Source organism: Beta vulgaris, chromosome 1 (assembly GCF_026745355.1).
Source record: "Beta vulgaris subsp. vulgaris cultivar EL10 chromosome 1, EL10.2, whole genome shotgun sequence".
Lineage (NCBI taxonomy): Eukaryota > Viridiplantae > Streptophyta > Magnoliopsida > Caryophyllales > Amaranthaceae > Beta > Beta vulgaris.
Genome location: NC_079202.1, coordinates 8,208,751 through 8,228,411, shown reverse-complemented (window position 1 = coordinate 8,228,411; position 19,661 = coordinate 8,208,751). Strand labels below are relative to the sequence as shown.

The 19,661-nt window shown below is 38.0% G+C and overlaps 1 protein-coding gene across 1 annotated transcript; it reads left to right on the top strand.

The window, feature by feature from the left end:
• Window positions 1-1,585: 1,585 nt before the first annotated feature.
• Window positions 1,586-11,444, top strand: LOC104905621 (CO(2)-response secreted protease). Its single transcript, XM_010694211.4, has 9 exons — window positions 1,586-1,791; window positions 1,888-2,150; window positions 7,859-7,970; window positions 8,302-8,815; window positions 9,048-9,148; window positions 9,234-9,476; window positions 9,558-9,672; window positions 9,745-9,961; window positions 10,577-11,444. Exons 1-9 carry the CDS (start codon window positions 1,634-1,636, stop codon window positions 11,134-11,136), a joined length of 2,283 nt encoding a protein of 760 aa, XP_010692513.2. The 5' UTR covers window positions 1,586-1,633; the 3' UTR covers window positions 11,137-11,444.
• The last annotated feature ends 8,217 nt before the right edge of the window (window positions 11,445-19,661 follow it).

The window sequence follows — 19,661 nt, the reverse complement described above, 5'->3', positions numbered from 1 at the left end:
GGTTGTCTTTGTCATTGACGATAATTAATCATTTATTAAATTTTTATGAACATTTTACTAAGCTTAACACATTATTTCATCATGGAATCAAAACTTGGCGAACTTATTTCTTCTAAATTTGTCTTATTTATGAAATTAGTCTACCCTCGTATTAGTATTACTATTGAAGTATTATTAGTTTTTTTGGTATTAGAGATCGACTAAGAGCCGTGCTATAGATTTGATCCATGAATTCAAACTTAACAATTAAATCAAGTAATGTTTAATGTTATTATTCTAAAGTAAAAGAATTAACAAATGAAAATTATAATCACCCGAGGAATAATCCGGGACTTTAATTAAACTAGTTAAATTATATTAGTATCGGGTAACTGCTCACTGGATTAACTAAGTTGTATCCTCAAATTAGATGATATCCACATTAAAGTATAGTTAGTGGTTGCAAGGGATTAGGGTTCTCAAGAAAAATTATTGAGGGTAATTGCTATTTGCTAAGTAGTGTTGGTGATTTATTGGCATAAAAGTTAAAACAAATTAAAAACATCTAGCCTTTTATAGATTGACTATATAGTTCAATTGCATTTACTAAGACAAATGTGTAAAACATAAATGACATAAATACAAAGCATTTGACTTGTTAGGAAGAGAAAAAAAATAATTTGGAAATTAAATCATTATAAGGATTCGAACACCTACCTTCGTGTAATTTGAAGAAGACCATCAATCTACAAAACCACTATACTACAAGCAACCACCCTTCTTAATACATGTTGCAAAAAAATCCTATATATTAACTTGAGGCTTGAGGCCACATTTTATTGGGGGCCCTGGTGCACTTGTCATTAGCCGGCTTTGCCTATAATGAATCTTTCCTAACTCTTAATATCTATTGTAGATGCCGTTTGACCTTCAATTAATGAAATTTTTCTTTCAAAAAAAAATAAAAATATTTCCTATCTCTTTATGGTTTTATCGTGATGGAATTCACATATACTTCATCTGTTTAGAAATAGTTGCACCGTTTCATGTTTTCACGCTTGCCGATACATGGTTTCAAACGTTAATATCTTCAATTATCAATGAGTAAAAATTATGAATAGTTAATATCAAAAAGAAAATAGTGAGACGAATCTAACAAGATCCGGTATGACTATGTTTTCCTAAAATATAAATCACCAAAGATAATCAAAGTGTAACATATGAATAGTAAACACTATGCAAATGATGCAACTATTTCTAAACGGATGAAGTATCATATACACGCCTGTAGGCCCTTCAAATCATAAATAGTATCTCTCCTTGTAAGTTGTAAGTTATCCGTTTGTATAAACTATAGCATCAATTATACAATAAGAGTAAGTTTATTTCTTCAAGAGTTATCTCATTGCCAGGCCACCACCTTCAAGAATTTCCACCACCATGTATATATAGCATGAAAATAAGTATAATGGCGCACTTAAGATGAATATTAAGGGTCAGCTTGTATTGGTGGTGTTCACGCATGCGCACTATTTATATATATGGTATGATGCATGCATCCCTAATCCCTTCACTGCCATTCAACACTATATATGTGCTGCATTTACCTGCTTGAAAGGAGTGCATATATCATTATTTACTAACAAACATCACCATGAAAATCTCTCTTTTCTACCTGTTTTCCTACTTTGTGCTCTTACACTACCATATCAATGAATCTACCGCATCACCAGATAATGGTGACATTTACATCATATACATGGGATCTAACAAAAATAGCTACGATGTGATTCTTAGCTCGTTGTTACGAAGGTGAGTATATATATATATATCGTTTTTCTAATAGTTCATGAAATTATTTTGAGCGCGAAGTAATAGAATTTTAATAGTATGAATTAATTGTGGTAGGAACAAGAATGCATTAGTACACAGCTACAAGCATGGATTATCTGGATTTGCTGCACATTTATCAGACTCAGAGGCACATCAACTGACTAATGAACCTGGGGTTGTGTCCGTGTTTCCAGACCCCGTGTATCAACTCCACACAACGCGTTCATGGGATTTTTTGCAACGCGAAATTTCCTTACTAACTGACTCTCAACCACGCTCTAATGCTCCTGTGTTATCCTCTCAAGGATCAGATACTATTATTGGAATCTTAGATACAGGTAAAATTATAAAGGAAAAACTATTTTTGATAAGTTAACCTTTGCGCGTTCTTCTTAAAATAAGTTCACCTTTCAATTAACTTCTGTTGCAACGGAAGCGATTTAACAAAGCAATAAACTCAAGAAAGCGAATAAAGAACACACAAGATTTAACGAGGTTCACTATCAATTTGATAGCTACGTCCTCAAGGCAGGGGAAAAGATTGTTTCACTATGAACGAGATGATTACAAGTACAATAGGCAAGATTCAATGATATTGAATCTCAAAGACTCTCTCTAATCTCCTCTATTGTGTTTCTCTCTAATCTCTCTCTCTAATTTGTGGTGAAACAAGCGTACAATTAGGGCACTATTTATACCCTTCATTAAACGAGAAACAGAAAACCGGGAAAAGCCGAATTCCCGATAGGTGCGGGCGCACCACTTTTGGTGCGGGCGCACCACTCTGGTGCGGGCGCACCGCAAAGTGCGGGGCACCAACTTCTGCCTCTCAACTGAAATCCGTCGTGACGAGTGTGCGGGCGCACCTGACCTGGTGCGGGCGCACCTGACCTGGTGCGGGCGCACCTTTACTTGGTGCGGGCGCACCACTCGCGCTGATCGCAAGTCACTCGTTTCACAAATCTCCACCTTGACTTGCATCTACCACACAACTCCACCTCAAAACAATCAACCAAACATGTATCTCTTCAACAGTACTCGAGATACACTTTCCCCTCTGCAGTTGCATCTTTAACCCGATGCCGGGCTTGCCACTTTATCCCGGGGCCGGGATTGCCTCCACCTTGAGGCACAACCTCTCACAAGATCAAATGTGACTATCAACGTTCAACAAGTCCAAGCAATGTTTGAACTTGCGAACTGGAACTGGCTTGGTGAACATATCAGCTGGTTGTCTGCAGTCCCAACTTTCTTCACCACTATCCTCTTCTCACTCCTCAGAAAATGGTACCTTACATCAATGTGTTTAGTCCTATCATGGTGCACCTGATCCTTAGCAAGACAAATAGCACTCAAGCTATCACAATACACAATAGCACGATCATGGTGAAGACCCAGATCACTAACCAAACCACGTAACCATATACCCTCCTTTGCTGCAGCAGTCAAAGCCATGTACTCAGCCTCCGTAGTAGACAAAGTCACTGAAGACTGCAAAGTAGCCTTCCAACTAACCACAGAACCTCCTAGAGTGTATACATACCCAGTCATCGATCTTCTAGTGTCTATATCACCTGCATAGTCCGAATCAGAATATCCGGTCACCAAACACTCAGTATCATTCCCATAAATGAGACCCACATCTGCCGTTCCTCTCAAGTAGCGGAAAATCCGCTTCACTGCCTGCCAGTGTTCCTTCCCTGGTTGAGTCATAAACCTGCTCACAACACTAACAGCATGTGCTAAGTCTGGCCTAGTGCAAACCATAGCATACATCAGACTACCAACAGCACTAGCATACGGAACCTTAGACATATACTCTTTTTCCTCATCAGATTGAGGAGAAAGCACAACAGAAAGACGAGCATTTGCAGCAGCAGGAGTATCAATAGATTTCGCAGTACTCATACCAAACCTGTCAAGTACCTTCAAGATATAACTTTTCTGAGAAAGGAAAAGTTTCTTCCGTCCATGATCCCTATAGATCTCCATGCCAAGAATCTTCTTTGCTGCTCCCAAATCTTTCATGTCAAACTCGGAACTCAGAAGCTTCTTCAACTTCACACGTCTGACTTCTTCTTTGCTGCAATAAGCATGTCATCAACATATAACAATAAGTAAATATATGAACCGTCCTCCACCTTGCTATGATAAACACAGCAATCATATGGACTCCTGTAAAACCATGCTCAACCATGAAGCTGTCAAACCTCTTGTACCACTGTCTAGGTGACTGCTTAAGTCCATACAAGGACTTCTTCAGACTGCAAGCAAACTTCTCTTTTCCTGGAACAACGAACCCCTCTGGTTGACTCATCAGAATATCCTCCTCCAACTCCCCATGTAGGAAAGCTGTTTTCACATCTAACTGCTCAAGTTCCAGATCAAAATGTGCTACCATTGCTAATAACACTCTAATAGAAGTATGACGAACCACTGGCGAGAAAATCTCATTGTAGTCGACCCCTTCCCTCTGACTGAACCCTTTTGCAACTAGCCTGGCTTTTTATCTGACACTTTCACCCTCTGAAGTTCCCTCTTTCCTCTTGAAAACCCACTTGCAACCAACCACCTTACGACCCTGTGGTATCCTCACTAGTTCCCATGTCTGGTTCTTGTGAAGAGACTCCATCTCCTCACTCATAGCAACTAACCACTTAGCTGATTCGTTACTAGAAACTGCTTCCTTGTAGGACATTGGCTCAGGTGACTCAATATCTTCAGCTACATGTAATGCATAACCAATCATCTCCTCTACACAGCAGTTTCGGCCAGGAACATTCCTGCCCTCTATCTGTTCAATCAGTCTCTGCGCTTCTTCCTAGGTCGTTTCTGACCTTCAACAACAGTTTCCTCATGATCAGACTCAACATCAGCTGTTTCATCAACAACAGCTACATCCCTCTGACTAGTCTCCACAATGGGAGAACTCACTGGAGCCTCATTATCCTTCCCCTGAGTTCGAACCTGTGGAGTAGGATCTGGAGCAACTACTTGCTCAGATCCTTCATCTGTGCTCTCATCAGTATCACCTGCAGGTTTGTTAGCAGATACAAACATAGTGTTTTCATCAAAAGTAACATCTCTACTAAGTATAACACGCCCTTCTGATGGGGACCAAATCCTGTAACCCTTCACACCATCTCCATACCCAAAAAACAACCCTTCTTAGCCCTTGGTTCAAGTTTACCCTCATTCACATGATAATAGACCATACAACCAAAAACACGCAAACCAGAATACTCAGCACTTCTCCCAGACCATACCTCATAAGGTACCTTGCAGTCAATACCTGTATGAGGACCACGGTTTATCAGATAACATGCCGTTTTCACGGCTTCACTCCAGTACTTCCTAGTCAACCCTGCATTAGAAAGCATGCATCGAACTCTCTCTAGCAAAGTCTGGTTCATGCGCTCTGCAACACCATTCTGCTGTGGTGTTTTCCTGACAGTGCGATGTCTCACTATCCCTGTGTCCCTGCAAAGCTCATTGAACTCATCATTAACAAATTCTAAACCATTATCCGTACGTAGCCTCTTAACCTTCTTTCCTGTCTGATTTTCCACTAAGACTTTCCATTGCACAAAAGTCTTAAAAGCCTCTCCCTTATGCTTTAAACAATAAAGCCAACAGTACCTGGAGAAATCATCAATAAAAGTCACAAAATAACTGAATCCTCCTATACCTTCTACCCGAGCAGGCCCCCAGCAATCTGAGTGAATATAATCCAGCGTCGCCTTAGTTATGTGCAGCCCCTTCCCAAACTTAGTCCTGTGTTGCTTACCCAACACACAGTGCTCACAAAACTCAAGGTTCTTCACCTTGTGGCCACAAAGAAGGTTCATCTTGGATAATATCTGCATCCCTCGCTCACCCATATGCCCAAGTCGTCTATGCCACAACTTAGTCATCTCCTCAGAACTTGTAGATGCAACATTAGCAGAACCAGTCAGAGTAGTACCTTGTAACACATACAGAGTACCCAACTTAGTGCTCTTAAGCACCACCTTCGAACCTTTCCACACACATAGTTCCCCATCCGAGCCAGAAAAAGTAAACCCTCCTTCATCTAAGACACCCAGAGAAATCAGATTTTTCTTTAACTGTGGAACATGTCTAACATTCATCAAGTACGAATCTCACCCCCAAAGTCTTTATCTTGATGGAACCCCTTCCTACAACCTTACAAGCAGCATCATTACCCATAGTAACATTACCACCATCACAAGACTCATAAGAAGTAAACCAATCACGATTTGGACACATATGGTAAGAACACCCCGAATCTAAAATCCAACGATCAGACGGACTAGGCATATCAACAGCAGCTAATGCTAGGTCCTCTTCGGAGTCATATTTCGTATCCTGTTGTGCAATGTTAGCATTGGAAGCTTTAGGATTCTTGGGACATTTATTCTTCCAATGGCCAGGTTCTTTCAATAGTGACAGACATTCCTAGGATTGGTCTCTTTACCCTTAGAATTTTTCTTCTTCTTAGGACCCTTCCCCTTAGCCGAGTTCACCACCAACCCAGCCCCTGAATCTCCACCACTCTCAGTCGTTGCCGCCTTCTGGCGCAACTCCCTAGTAAAAAGTGCTGACTTCACCTCCTCTAGGGTCACAGTCTCTCTCCCAACAACAAATGACTCAACAAAGTTCTCATATGAATGTGGAAGTGAAACAAGCAAAATCAAAGCAGCATCTTCATCCTCAATCTTAACATCTATATTACGCAAATCAAGTAAAATAGTATTAAGTTGATCTAAATGATCTCTTAGAGACGTACCTCCTTGCATACGCAAGGCAAACAGCCGTTGCTTCAAAAGCAACTTGTTGGTGAGTGACTTCGTCATGTAGAGACTCTCCAACTTCGCCCACAGACCTGCCGCAGTGATCTCATCTGCAACTTCTGTGATCACATCGTCTGCCAAGCACAGCAAAATCGTGGAGTGAGCCTTCTCCTCCATCGCCTCTAATTCGGCCTCGCTAGGGCCTCCAGCCGCTCCACTCTTGTCACTCTTGACAAGAGGTTTCCAGATGCCTTGTTGCTTCAACAAAGCGCGCATCTTTATCTGCCATAGCCCAAAACTGTTCCTCCCCGTAAACTTATCAATCTTTGAGTTCATCGTATTCATCTTCCCAAAACCCTAACGCTGATTTTAATCTCAAGCTCTAGATACCAAGTTTGTTGCAACGGAAGCGATTTAACAAAGCAATAAACTCAAGAAAGCGAATAAAGAACACACAAGATTTAACGAGGTTCACTATCAATTTGATAGCTACGTCCTCAAGGCAGGGGAAAAGATTGTTTCACTATGAACGAGATGATTACAAGTACAATAGGCAAGATTCAATGATATTGAATCTCAAAGACTCTCTCTAATCTCCTCTATTGTGTTTCTCTCTAATCTCTCTCTCTAATTTGTGGTTGTTCACTAAGCGTACAATTAGGGCACTATTTAATACCCTTCATTAAACGAGAAACAGAAAACCGGGAAAAAGCCGAATTCCCGATAGGTGCGGGCGCACCACATTTTGGTGCGGGCGCACCAACTCTGGTGCGGGCGCACCTCCAAAGTGCGGGAGCACCAAACCTTCTGCCTCTTCAACTGAAAATCCGTCGTGACGAGTGTGCGGGCGCACCCCTCCCTGGTGCGGGCGCACCTGACCTGGTGCGGGCGCACCTTTACTTGGTGCGGGCGCACCACTCGCGCTGATCGCAAGTCACTCGTTTCACAACTTCAATTAACTATGAATAAGTTAACCTTGTATCTACTAGCAAATAAGTTAATCACAATGTCATCCTATTAAAATGTGGCATGTATCATAATTTCAACGTCATTAACTAGTTTACAGCAAAACTAGATACAAGATTAACTTATCTTGAGATAATCAAAAGAATGATTTATTTTGAGAAGATCAACCAAAGGTTGACTTATTAAAAACAATATATTTTTCCAATTATAAATTAGGAATTAAGCTAAAGTTGTGAAACTATACATCATATATAGTTTATGATCCAAATTATGTGCAATATTTATAGGTATCTGGCCAGAATCTGAGAGCTTTATTGACAAAGACATGGGCCCAATTCCATCAAGATGGAAAGGGAAATGTATGGAGGGATCCGACTTCAGTTCTTCAAATTGTAGCAAGTATGTTTGGCACTATACAATGTCCTGCTCACTTCATTTTTTCTTCTAAAAGAATATTTTAAGCAAAAATAAGTTTCAATCACCAAATTCCAGTACAATTCAACAAAACAAATCCTCAAAAGTTAGTTTTGATCAGTAAACATCATATGTACCTTCTTTTAACAATTACAACAAGTAATATTTTATCAATAGAACTAATATTAGTTTAGTTAAAATCAGTTGAAGTGAACACGGTCTAAGTAATACCAGATTGTTCAATTTTTTTCAAGTGACCCTTCCCTTATCTTTCTCTTTAATCTTAAAGTAATCAAAACATCTTCCGTTCATGTAGAAAATTGATAGGAGCAAGATACTACAAGGATGATGACATTAGTGCTGTAACTCACTCGGCTAGAGATACCTTAGGCCACGGCACACATGTAGCATCAACAGCGGCAGGTGTTCCAGTTGCAAACGCATCATACTACGGGTTAGCTAGAGGGGAAGCAAGGGGTGGATCACCTTCATCACGCATAGCTATGTATCGCGTGTGCTATGATGACGGATGCCCTGGATCTGCTATCTTGGCTGCATTTGATGATGCTATAGCAGATGGCGTTGATCTGTTGTCCTTATCGCTCGGTTCTTCTGCTGTCTTTGCACCTGATTTTGCCACTGATCCTATAGCTATTGGCTCTTTCCATGCAGTAGAGAAGGGAATCACTGTGGTTTGCTCTGCAGGGAATGATGGACCTTCTCCTCAAACTGTAGTTAATGTGGCTCCCTGGATCTTAACTGTTGCTGCTAGTACCATTGATCGCGATCTCCAATCTGATATTATCTTAGGCAACAATAAAGTGATTAAGGTAACAAATATATATAAACTTTGTTTTAGTGACTGAAAAATCATGCAAATATGATGCTCTTCCACTCTTTCCTACAGTCCATAAAATGAACCTGTTCTATTATACAATTTTTTCGAACCAACAAGTTTATGTACATATTCTTGCGAGACGGTGTGACATGAGACCAGGAGTATGATTGTATCAAATTATATCAAGAGAATTATACAACTTTCTCTCTTATTTTAAATTTCAGGGTGAATCCATAAACTTCTCAGATCTTGATAACTCCCCAAAATATCCACTAGTTTCTGGTGGTGCTGCCAAGAGTAAGTCTGCAAGTGAAGAGGATGCAAGGTGAACATCTTCAATTGTACATCAGTTTTAATTTTTTGTTGTTGTGATTCATCACTTCAGTGTTAACCAATTTGATATTTGTCAGGAACTGCTACCCAGATTCAATTGATGCAGATAAAATCAAAGGAAAATTAGTCCTTTGCCAACATAAAGAAGGTGGTTTTAGTATGAGAGCGAAGCAGATGGGAGTTAAGAGCCGTGGTGGATTAGGAATGATATTTATCAATGATGCAACGCGGTTAGTTGCCTCTAATTGGGGGACCTTTCCAGTGACTGTGATCACCTCAACAGATGCTACAGAAATCCTTGATTACATCAATGCAACTGAGTAAGATAACACAGTAGTGAACATCTTTGTTATTCTCTCTTTCATATTATATACTGACCTTATGAAATTTTGTTTTCCAAGGAATTCGGTTGCAACAATCTTAGCTACAAAAACAATCCAAAAATTTCAGCCAGCACCAACAGTTGCCTATTTCTCTGCAAGAGGTCCCTCAACAAGCACGAAAAACATTCTCAAGGTAAGATCCATGTCGTTGTTTTTGTGTTGGAAATAACATCCTAACAAAGGTTCTAAGAAAAAAGTTTTGCAGCCTGATATTTCAGCACCAGGAGTAAGTATAATCGCAGCGTGGTTAGCTAATGATACATCAGCAGAAACCACACCTGAGGGAAGAGAACCTCCTAAATTCAACGTGCTTTCTGGGACCTCTATGTCTTGCCCGCATGTTGCAGGCATTGCTGCCAACATTAAATCTCATAATCCTTCTTGGAGTCCTGCTGCCTTAAGATCTGCTATAATGACAACTGGTATGCGAAATTAAAAGTATGAAATAGTTCGATAGTTTTTGCAAGAACAAGTCTTTGATGAGTCAGTCTCACACTAACGTCAATAGTAAGCACTCAAAATAGCAAAAAAAAAAACATATGGAATTGGAAGTTTGACTATATCATTGATAGTCTTGTATTCAGTATATGAAACTTCTAATTGCTAAATACTTGTAAACTTGGAGAATTAGTTTGACAGTGATCTATTTTAGGAGTACATCAACCTTTTAATTCTTTGTTAATGCTATGATGCAAAAGTTTTAATATGATCGAAAAAAAATGCAAAAACGTTGATCATAACACTAGTAGAATAAATACTTATTGCTACGGTCTTTAAGTGGTGTATTACTCCAATATAATGCAAAAGATTTAAATCATGAATTTTTAAGCAGTGTATTACTCCAATATAATATCAGTAACCTGAAATTGAAGAGTAAAATTGAGAACATGAGTTATAACTTTTATAAGGTTGTATATATATGTGTGTACATAATTCAAACTTTTACTATTTTTTGTTTAACCAATAACTGGCTGATAATCTGATTCAACAGTTATGGTATTTACATATACTTACTAAATTGGTTACGCCATACGCAGCAAGTCAAAACAACAATATGAAAGAGCCAATAACCACGCAAAAAGGAGAAGTGGCCACACCATATGATTTTGGAGCAGGAGAGGTGAGTCCAACAGGAGGACTACAACCAGGACTAGTTTATGACATCGAACCATCAGAATACCTGCAATTTTTGTGTTATTATGGATACAATATCACCACCATTAAGCTCATTGCAGCTCAAATTCCGAGTGGATTTTCTTGCCCGAGTAATTCAAGCACCAACATGATATCGAACATTAACTACCCATCTATAGCTGTGTCGATGAATGGTACGACAGCTCCTATTACCGTGAAGAGGACTGTCACTAATGTTGATGCTGATGAAGAGACAATCTATACTGTAACTGTAGATAAACCTTCAGAAGTTGAGGTAACTGTAAGTCCTAGTGAACTGAAGTTTACAGTAGATACAAAAAAGTTGGATTACCAGGTCACATTTTCGGCTTCCTCTTCTTCTGCTAAAAGGGATCTATTTGGGGCAATCACATGGAAGAGTAAGAAGTACAAAGTGAGAAGTCCAATTGTTGTAATCCCTTAGTAACTCTAATATAGTAAGTTAAAACCAAAGTGGAGTTTGAGTTTGAGTAATTTAGTATACATTACAAACATCTCACTTTTGCCCAAAGGGCTACTATAATAATCAATCTTATATGAAAAACTTAAGAGAGTTATTTCCAGTTTATGAAAAACAAGAAGACTGGAAGAAGAGCACTTGTGTGAACAAGCTACTGGGGAATATGATGTTCTATCCATCTGTATCAAAGGATTTTCTTTAGCCACTCTAATCAAAGCTCATATTGCTTGATCTTGATTTCTAGAAAATCAAGGGCATGTGTATCTTCAAAATACTGAGGAATCAAAGCTCACGTAATTCTTCTAATAATATTATCTTGGATTTTGGGAGAAGAAGGTTGTTTTTATCTTTGAAGACAAAAGTTTAAATTTCACAAAACATTATAACTTAAGCTATCATCTTCATCTACATTAGCCAAAGTCATCGAACACTGTTATATCTTGGTCTTAATTTCTAGAAAATAAAGATGCATGCATATCGTCAAACTATTTACGAATAAAAGCTAATATAATTTTTCTTGTACAAGTGTGGAGAATAATTGTGGTACTTTAATTACGTTAACCCTGACATTATAATATATATAGGTCATAGCATACATTACAATCCTAATATGATTAGAATTTCTTTCTATCTTGTGTATATATAATATTACACAAATACACCCTCTCAAGCTTTATGGGTGAAACAAACGGATAGATTAGAACGATGTTTAGTAAGCAAATCAGTAGATAGGCATTTAATAAAGATATCAACAACTTGCAACTGAGTAGAAACATGACGAACCAGAAGACCTTCTTTGGCAACCATTTCACGAACAAAATGGTAATCAACATTAATATATGTTTTAGAAACATTATCACAATACAAGATCACATGTCGTCGAAGGAAAGAACCAAGATCAGCAAGTAGTTGCCGGAGCCAAATAGATTCAACAGCAGTGTACTCAACTCCTCGATATTCAGCTTCAGTGTAGGATTTAGAAACAGTAGGTTGATTTTTCGAGCGCCGGTATATCAAATTCTTCCTAAGAAAAACAGCATAACAAGTACTTGAACGATGAGTATCTGGACAACCCCGCCGAATCGGCATCAGAGTATGCAATAACAACAGTGGGAGAACTGCTGCTATGTAAGAAAAGACCAAACTCCAAAGTGCCCTGCAGATATCTGAAAATTCTTTATCACCGCATGAAGATGAGTAGTACGGGAGCATGCATAACACTACAAAAAAAAGTCCATTTAGAGACGGACAAAATCCGTCCCTAAATAGGTCAAATCCGTCGCTATATGGGCTTAGAGACGGATTTAGAGACGGATATTGTCCCTCTCTAAAACCCTTGTCGCTAATTCGAGTTAGAGACGGATTTTGAAAATCCGTCTCTAAAGTTTAGCGACGGATTTTGGAAATCCGTCTCTAAATTCGCTGAAAAGATGAAAAATATATAAACGAAATTAATAACACGATAGTTCCTAATGTTATCATGATTATATTTAATCACCTAATTCCCTACCTAGTTCAAGTTGATCTCATTATCATTTTGGAATATCCCTTAAGTAAACCCGGTTAAGCTCTACAAGGGAAAGCACAGTCGCAAGAATCGTTGTTCGTAGGACCGAACTTGTGACCTCAAAGAAACGAGAAGAAGCTCCAACCAACTACGCTAAATACAACTTGTATACTTCTCTACGCAATATTGGTAATATGTCGAATAAATATTAGAGACGGATTCAACAATCCGTCCCTAATTTAGAGACGGATTCAAAAATCCGTCCCTAATTTAGAGACGGATTCAAAAATCCGTCCCTAATTTAGAGACGGATTTTAAATCCGTCCCTAATGTAGAGACGGATTTTCAAAATCCGTCCCTAAATTAAAGATGTGCAATAAAAATAATTATCTAAATTTAGAGACGGGTTTTAAAAATCCGTCCCTAATTTAGAGACGGATTTGTAAAATCCGTCTCTAACTTAGAGACGGATTTTTAAAATCCGTCCCTAAATTAAAGAAGCGCAATAAAATATTCATAATGAAATTTAGAGACGGATTCTTAGAATCCGTCTCTAAGTTAGAGACGGATTTTAGAAATCCGTCTCTAAGTTAGAGACGAATTTTAGAAATCCGTCTCTAATTTAGAGACGGATTTTAAAATCCGTTTCTAATTTAGAGACGGAATACTGATAATCCGTCTCTAAATTTATTTAGAGACGGATTTTAAAAATCCGTCTCTAATTTAGGGACGGATATTTAAAATCCGTCCCTAAAGTTAGAGACGGATTTAAAAATCCGTCTCTAAATTAGAGACGGATTTTTAAAATCCGTCTCTAAATAAATTTAGAGACGGATTATCAGTATTCCGTCTCTAAATTAGAAACGGATATATATCCGTCGCCAAAAATCCGTTGCTATATGAGCTTTTTTTTGTAGTGTAAACTGAGACATCATATTAACTACATAAACAATATCATGACAAGTCATAGTTAAGTATTGCAAAGCACCAACCATACTACGATAATTTATGGAATCAACAAGAATTTCTCAATCAAGAAGAGACAATTATGTAACTCGAGAAACGACAAGTGTGCGAACTGGTTTAACAGTATGGAGATGAAATTTGCGAAGATCAGAGACATACTTATTTTGAGACAAAAATAAACAAGATGCAGTACGTACAACCTGAACACCTAAGAAATAATGAGGATCCCCTAAATCCTTCATAGATAACTGAGAATAAAGAACAGATAAATTTATGGATAAGAGCAGAACTACTACCAGTAAAGACAATGTCATCAACATATAAAAGAAGTATAATGAGATGACCACGAAATTTAAGAGTGAACATGAAAGTGTCACAACTGCTGCACTTGAAACCAATAGAAAGTAAGAAGTTGTTGAACCGAGAGAACCAAGCTCGAGGAGCTTGTTTCAAATTATAAATGGACTTACGCATACGACAAATATGTGTGGGTTTAGATTTGTGAACAAAACCTGGTGGTTGGCGCATATAAACTTCTTCATGAAGAAAAGCATTTTTGACATCTAATTGACGAATGGACCATTTAAGAGAGACAACAATAGTAAGAACTAAGTGCATAGTAGTAGGCTCAACAACAGGACTAAAGGTTTCAAATTAAGTAAAACCTGTCTGCTAGTGATTTCCAAAAACAACAAGTATAGCTTTGAATCTCTCCACAGACCCATCAGAATAATTTTATTTAATCCGATAAACCCACTTACAACAAAATAAATTCTTATCATAGTTGCGAGGTACCAATTCACATGTATAATTTTTAATCAAAGTCAAATATTCATCTAACATAGCTTGGCGTCAACGTGAGTCTTTAGAAGCTTGCTTAAAATTAGTGGGTTCAAATTCAATGACATCAACTTTTAAATTCATTAAATTTTTAGGCTTTGTAACACCATCTTTTAACCGAGTGACCATAGGGTGTTGATTTAAGCCAACCGAAGGAGTACAAGACACTTGGGAAGATAGGGGCACATTTGGGGAACGGGAAGAGGATAAAACACTAGAGGATGGAGGAGTGGAAGTAAAAGAAGATGAGTGTAGGGAATTTGGAGTGAGCGGGCCCATGAGAGTGGGAGTGACCACGGGACGCTGGTGGGCCAGCGGGCGTGGTAGTAGGCCCAAGGAACGTTGGATGCAATCCGGCGACCGCTAGAGAAGCAGCGGGCCAAGCAGGGGCCTTATTAAGAGGCAAATCAGCCCAAGTAGCGGGAGATGAATTCCCAGTGAGCTTATCAGAAAAACCAAGGGAATTGGTTTTTTGGCTTAGCGGGATGGTAGGCGCCTTTGTATTGCCAAGGGGAGGGGAATGGGGCATAATGGGAGCATGCCCAACAACTTTGGAGGAAGAACTAGACGACTTAATAAGGGGGCAATACGCATAGTAGAAGGCACATGAGGCATATGACAAACGTTGGTGGGAGTCCAATCAACAAGCAAAACCAAGGGAGATGTGTAAGGCACAGAAGAGGTGGAACCAATAAGAGAGCGATAAGGGAATTTATGTTCATGAAATAAAACATGACGACTTATAAACCTTGTTGGTAAGAGGATCTAGACAACGATAACCTTTATAATCCACAACATATCCAATAAAAACACATTGTTTTGACTTAGGTTGAAGTTTGTTGATTTTGGAATCCAGAAGCAAACTAAAACACGCACAACCAAATGTTTTCAAAAATGAATAGGAAGGCGGATGATGAAAAAGTTTTTCAAAAGGAGAGTCACCCCCTAGAACCGCTAGGAAACTTGTTGATGGTATAAGCGACAGTGTACGAAGTATCAACCCAAAATTCAGCAAGAAAAATCAGTGTGAATAAGCAAATTATGAGTTATTTCAACAATATGACGATGTTGGTGTTCAACAATACATTTCTCAAGACTTTTAAAAAGCAATACCATTGTCACGAAAATGTTGAAGAAGAGGGCAAGTATCAAATTCCCAACGTCCATCACTTTGGAAAATTTTAATTCTGCAATTGAATAAATTTTCCACCATCTTTTGAAAAACAAGGAATTAAGAGTGAGCATCCGATTTGCGACGTAAAGGATAAATCCATGAATATCACGAGAAATCATACATCAACAAAAATAACATAATTCGACAAAATAGGAGATTGCCAAATATCACTATGAATTTTATATAATGGATATGGAGAAATATGTTCAACATGTTCATAATCGATGAATTTTCCTACCTTACACCCAACAAAATCATCATGAAACTTAAAAGTATATGAGATACACTTAATTGAACATAAAGATCCTAAAACAATATATGAGTATGACCATGCCAAGCATACCAGACAACGACATATTCCTTAGTAGCTAGCAAAGTAGGAACAGAGGACTCGTGGGTGACAAAGTTGGATTGAATTGGATAAACACCTTGCTTACTGGATCCCCGAAGCATAACCTCACCTGTTGTCTTCTCCTTAACATAATTAAAATTTTTATCAAAACACACAACACAACTATTTTCTTGACACAACTTATCAACTGCTAATGCATTATGTTTCAGATTAGGACATGGCAAACATAAGATAAAGTGAGAGGACGACTTCAAGTTTTTAATGTCAATTTACCAACACTTTTAATTGAGAGAGAGGTATCATTTCCAACTACAACAGTTTTGACCTAGTGTAGGGAAGAATAGCAGAAAGCTTACCATCCTGAGAAGTCATGTGAGATGCAGCTCCCGGATCCGTGTACCAAACTGAGTCATTTGCTTCACCACCAACATATGGTACAACTAAGGCTCGAGTGACACTATCCAAGGAAGAAGGAACAAAGTTGGAATTGAATCTTTGAAGACAATAAGCAGCTTGATGACCTTAAAACCAACAAAGACCACGAGTATCGAAAGTAGGGGTAGAGCTTAAATTGCCACTTAGCGAAGTATTCCCTGCTAAGGACAAACCATTAATAACAGATCCAATGAAAGGCATACCAAAAAATGACACGTCAGAATATTTACTCATACCATTCTGACGTCCCCAATTAGCATTGTTGTTGTTGTTATTACCAGAACCACGATAATTGTTGATACCACCGGTACTCCGATTGTTGTTATTGCGATCATTATTACCCCCTTTATTCTTGCTATTCTTCCCTTTATGTGTGCCACCTGAATTATTCGTACTGGAAGAAGAAGAACCAGAACTAGAGGACTGAACAACAACCAAGGCATGATGAGAAGATGAATCAGACCCATCCTTGGAGCTTTTAAGACGTTGTTCATGAAGCAGAAGCTTAGGACCCAAATCATCAAAACTAAGGGGAAACGGATAATGAAGCAAACTGGTAACAATGCACATTCGGAACAGAATTACTAAATTCGTCAATCACAATATTAGAAGGAATAGAAGCACTACCATCAACAATGCCAAGTAATTAATGCGAAAGAAGTAGGCAAGTAATTTGAGCTTTCCATAGAAGATAATCTTCAGGAGAGGAGAGAGTTACGATTACCAAGTTTGTGAGATTAGGAGCAGGCAACTGGGGAAGACTAAAAGGCGGCGACGATATGGAATTCGACACCGTAGGCGTAGTCGGGTTGTTGAACTGCAACACCGGGTAGTGGGTGTTCATAAAAATTCGAAACCGAAATACCGTACCGGAATACCAAAAAACCGGTCTAGTGGTTACCGTACCGAAAAAAAAAATTTAAACGGTACGTTTACCGAACCGATAAATTAGCGGTTACACGGTACAATTATGATTTTTGAGTGAACAGTTAACCAAAATACCGAAATATATTTTTTCTCTATTTAATTGTTGTGAAACATTTTCAAACAATTACATTAAATCTAATATTTGTTGCTAAGCTACAACAACTAGAGGAAGTATGTAATTATTTGGAAACTCTAGTACTAATATAAACATTGTAATTAGGAATGAAGTGAATTCTTAGTGTTAGTTATGTTTTCCAATTGATTTATTATCCACTGTATAATACATTTTATATTAGAGAATATAATATTTAAATATATGCACAAAAAAATTGAAAATATATATGTACATTAAGTAAAACATAATAGTATAACTTAAATAACGGTTAATGGTTAACGAAAAAATTGTACCGAAAAAACGGTTAACCGCTTATTAGGGGGTAACCGGTCTAAACGGTTACGGTTACAATTCGCAAAAAGAGTGAACCGAAACTTCCGGTTACCGAACCGAAATATTATTTTGGGATGGTTAACCACCCATGAACACCCTAGTGACGGGCGGTTGAAACCAGGCAAAAATCGAGGAGTGGCCCTCGTAGGTGTGCTGAACGTCGGCGTGGTGGAGGTGGCTGTTAAGAAAGAGGCAGGCACCGAAGGCTTGGGGTTGGAGAAGCCACTAGTGGCTGCTGACGTGGAGAGCACGCTGGCCGAAGCTAATGGCGCACGTGGTTGTTGAGTCGTGGAGGAGGCTACAGCGGAAGACGACGTGGCGGCAAGGGTGGCGTCCATGGTGGAGGATGGCAGGCCAAAGGAAGGAAACATGGAAGGAAAAAGAAATTTTAATTTGACCTAGGTTGTGATACCATGTACAAGTGTGGAGAATAATCGTGTTAACCTGATTAGGTTAACCCTGGTATTTTAATATATATATATAGGGTACATTACAGACCTAATATGATTAAAATTCCTTTCTATCTTGTGTATATAGAATATTACACTAATACTTCTTACGAAAATACAATGTTTTCAAAATTATATAAATTTAACTACTAATTTATCTACTTCATCACCTCTCATCAAACGTTGTTATTGCTTGTTTAGGACTCAAGTAAATTATGAGGCATATCTAACCTCAAACTATTGAGGAATCAAAGCTAAAGTAGTTCTTATTTCAAAGGAAGGTTGCTCTTATGACTTTCCTAGTAAAATTACATTTCATTAAAATTCATTCTCATTACGGTAATTTATTAATGGCTATAAAACGGGCCATGAAGGCGATAAAATAGTTTTTGCAATATATTGTAATATTTGAAAATAAGATGCCTATGGATCCCAAAAAATCAAACCTCCCATACTCATCCCCATTCGGGATTCATCTTCTAGTTCACCTGAAGTTCACAAATCGTGGAAATAGAACTTTGAATTCGGATGTATTTGGGGATCAAGTCTTTATCTGCTTTCATCAAAAAATCATATTGCTTGATGTCAATTTCTAGAAAATAAAGATACATACATATCCTCAAGCTAATGAGCGATCAAAACTAACATAATAGTAATTATTTTTTTGTGTTGGACAGGGAAAATTGCTGTCTGCTAAAAACTAAAATACAATATTGCAAAACCATTATAAAGCTAGCATCAACTTCTTCTACTTAATCCACTTTGCTTGATATTTAATTTCTATAAGTAAAGAGGCCTACATATCTTCAAGCTATTGATTCAAAACTAATATAGTTCTTGCCAAATTATTTTGAGTTTTGGGGAAAAGGAGTTAGATCCTATTCTTTTAGACTTAATTCCTCATCAATTTAATTTTATCTCACAGTTTCAGTTCGATTAAGTTGATTGCCTTTTATCTTTGAAGACTAGAGTTGAAAGTTTGCATTGGATAATAATATTCATAGATAAGATGCCTATGAATCTCAAATTAATTAGAGCCCCAAAGTTCTAAGCATTCTTAACAACGGGGATCAAGGAATGATTGAGCCCAGTATAAGGTGTCCTAAACTCATCTCCATTTGAGATGTATGTATTGCAAAGGCGGCTAAAATCATGTGTAAGGTGAGCAGTGCCTTTATTGCATATTATTAGGCCCGGGGCAATATATGAAAAAAGGGCCCCCTAATGTATAAGAAATTTAGTAAAATATGCACGTTATAGGATAAAAACTAATTTAGAATTGACTAACTCATATTTATCAGAAACTATTTCTTCAAAAAAAAAAAAACTTTTTTCATATATATGATTAATATATATCTAATACTCCCTCCATCCTAGAAAAATCTGAACAC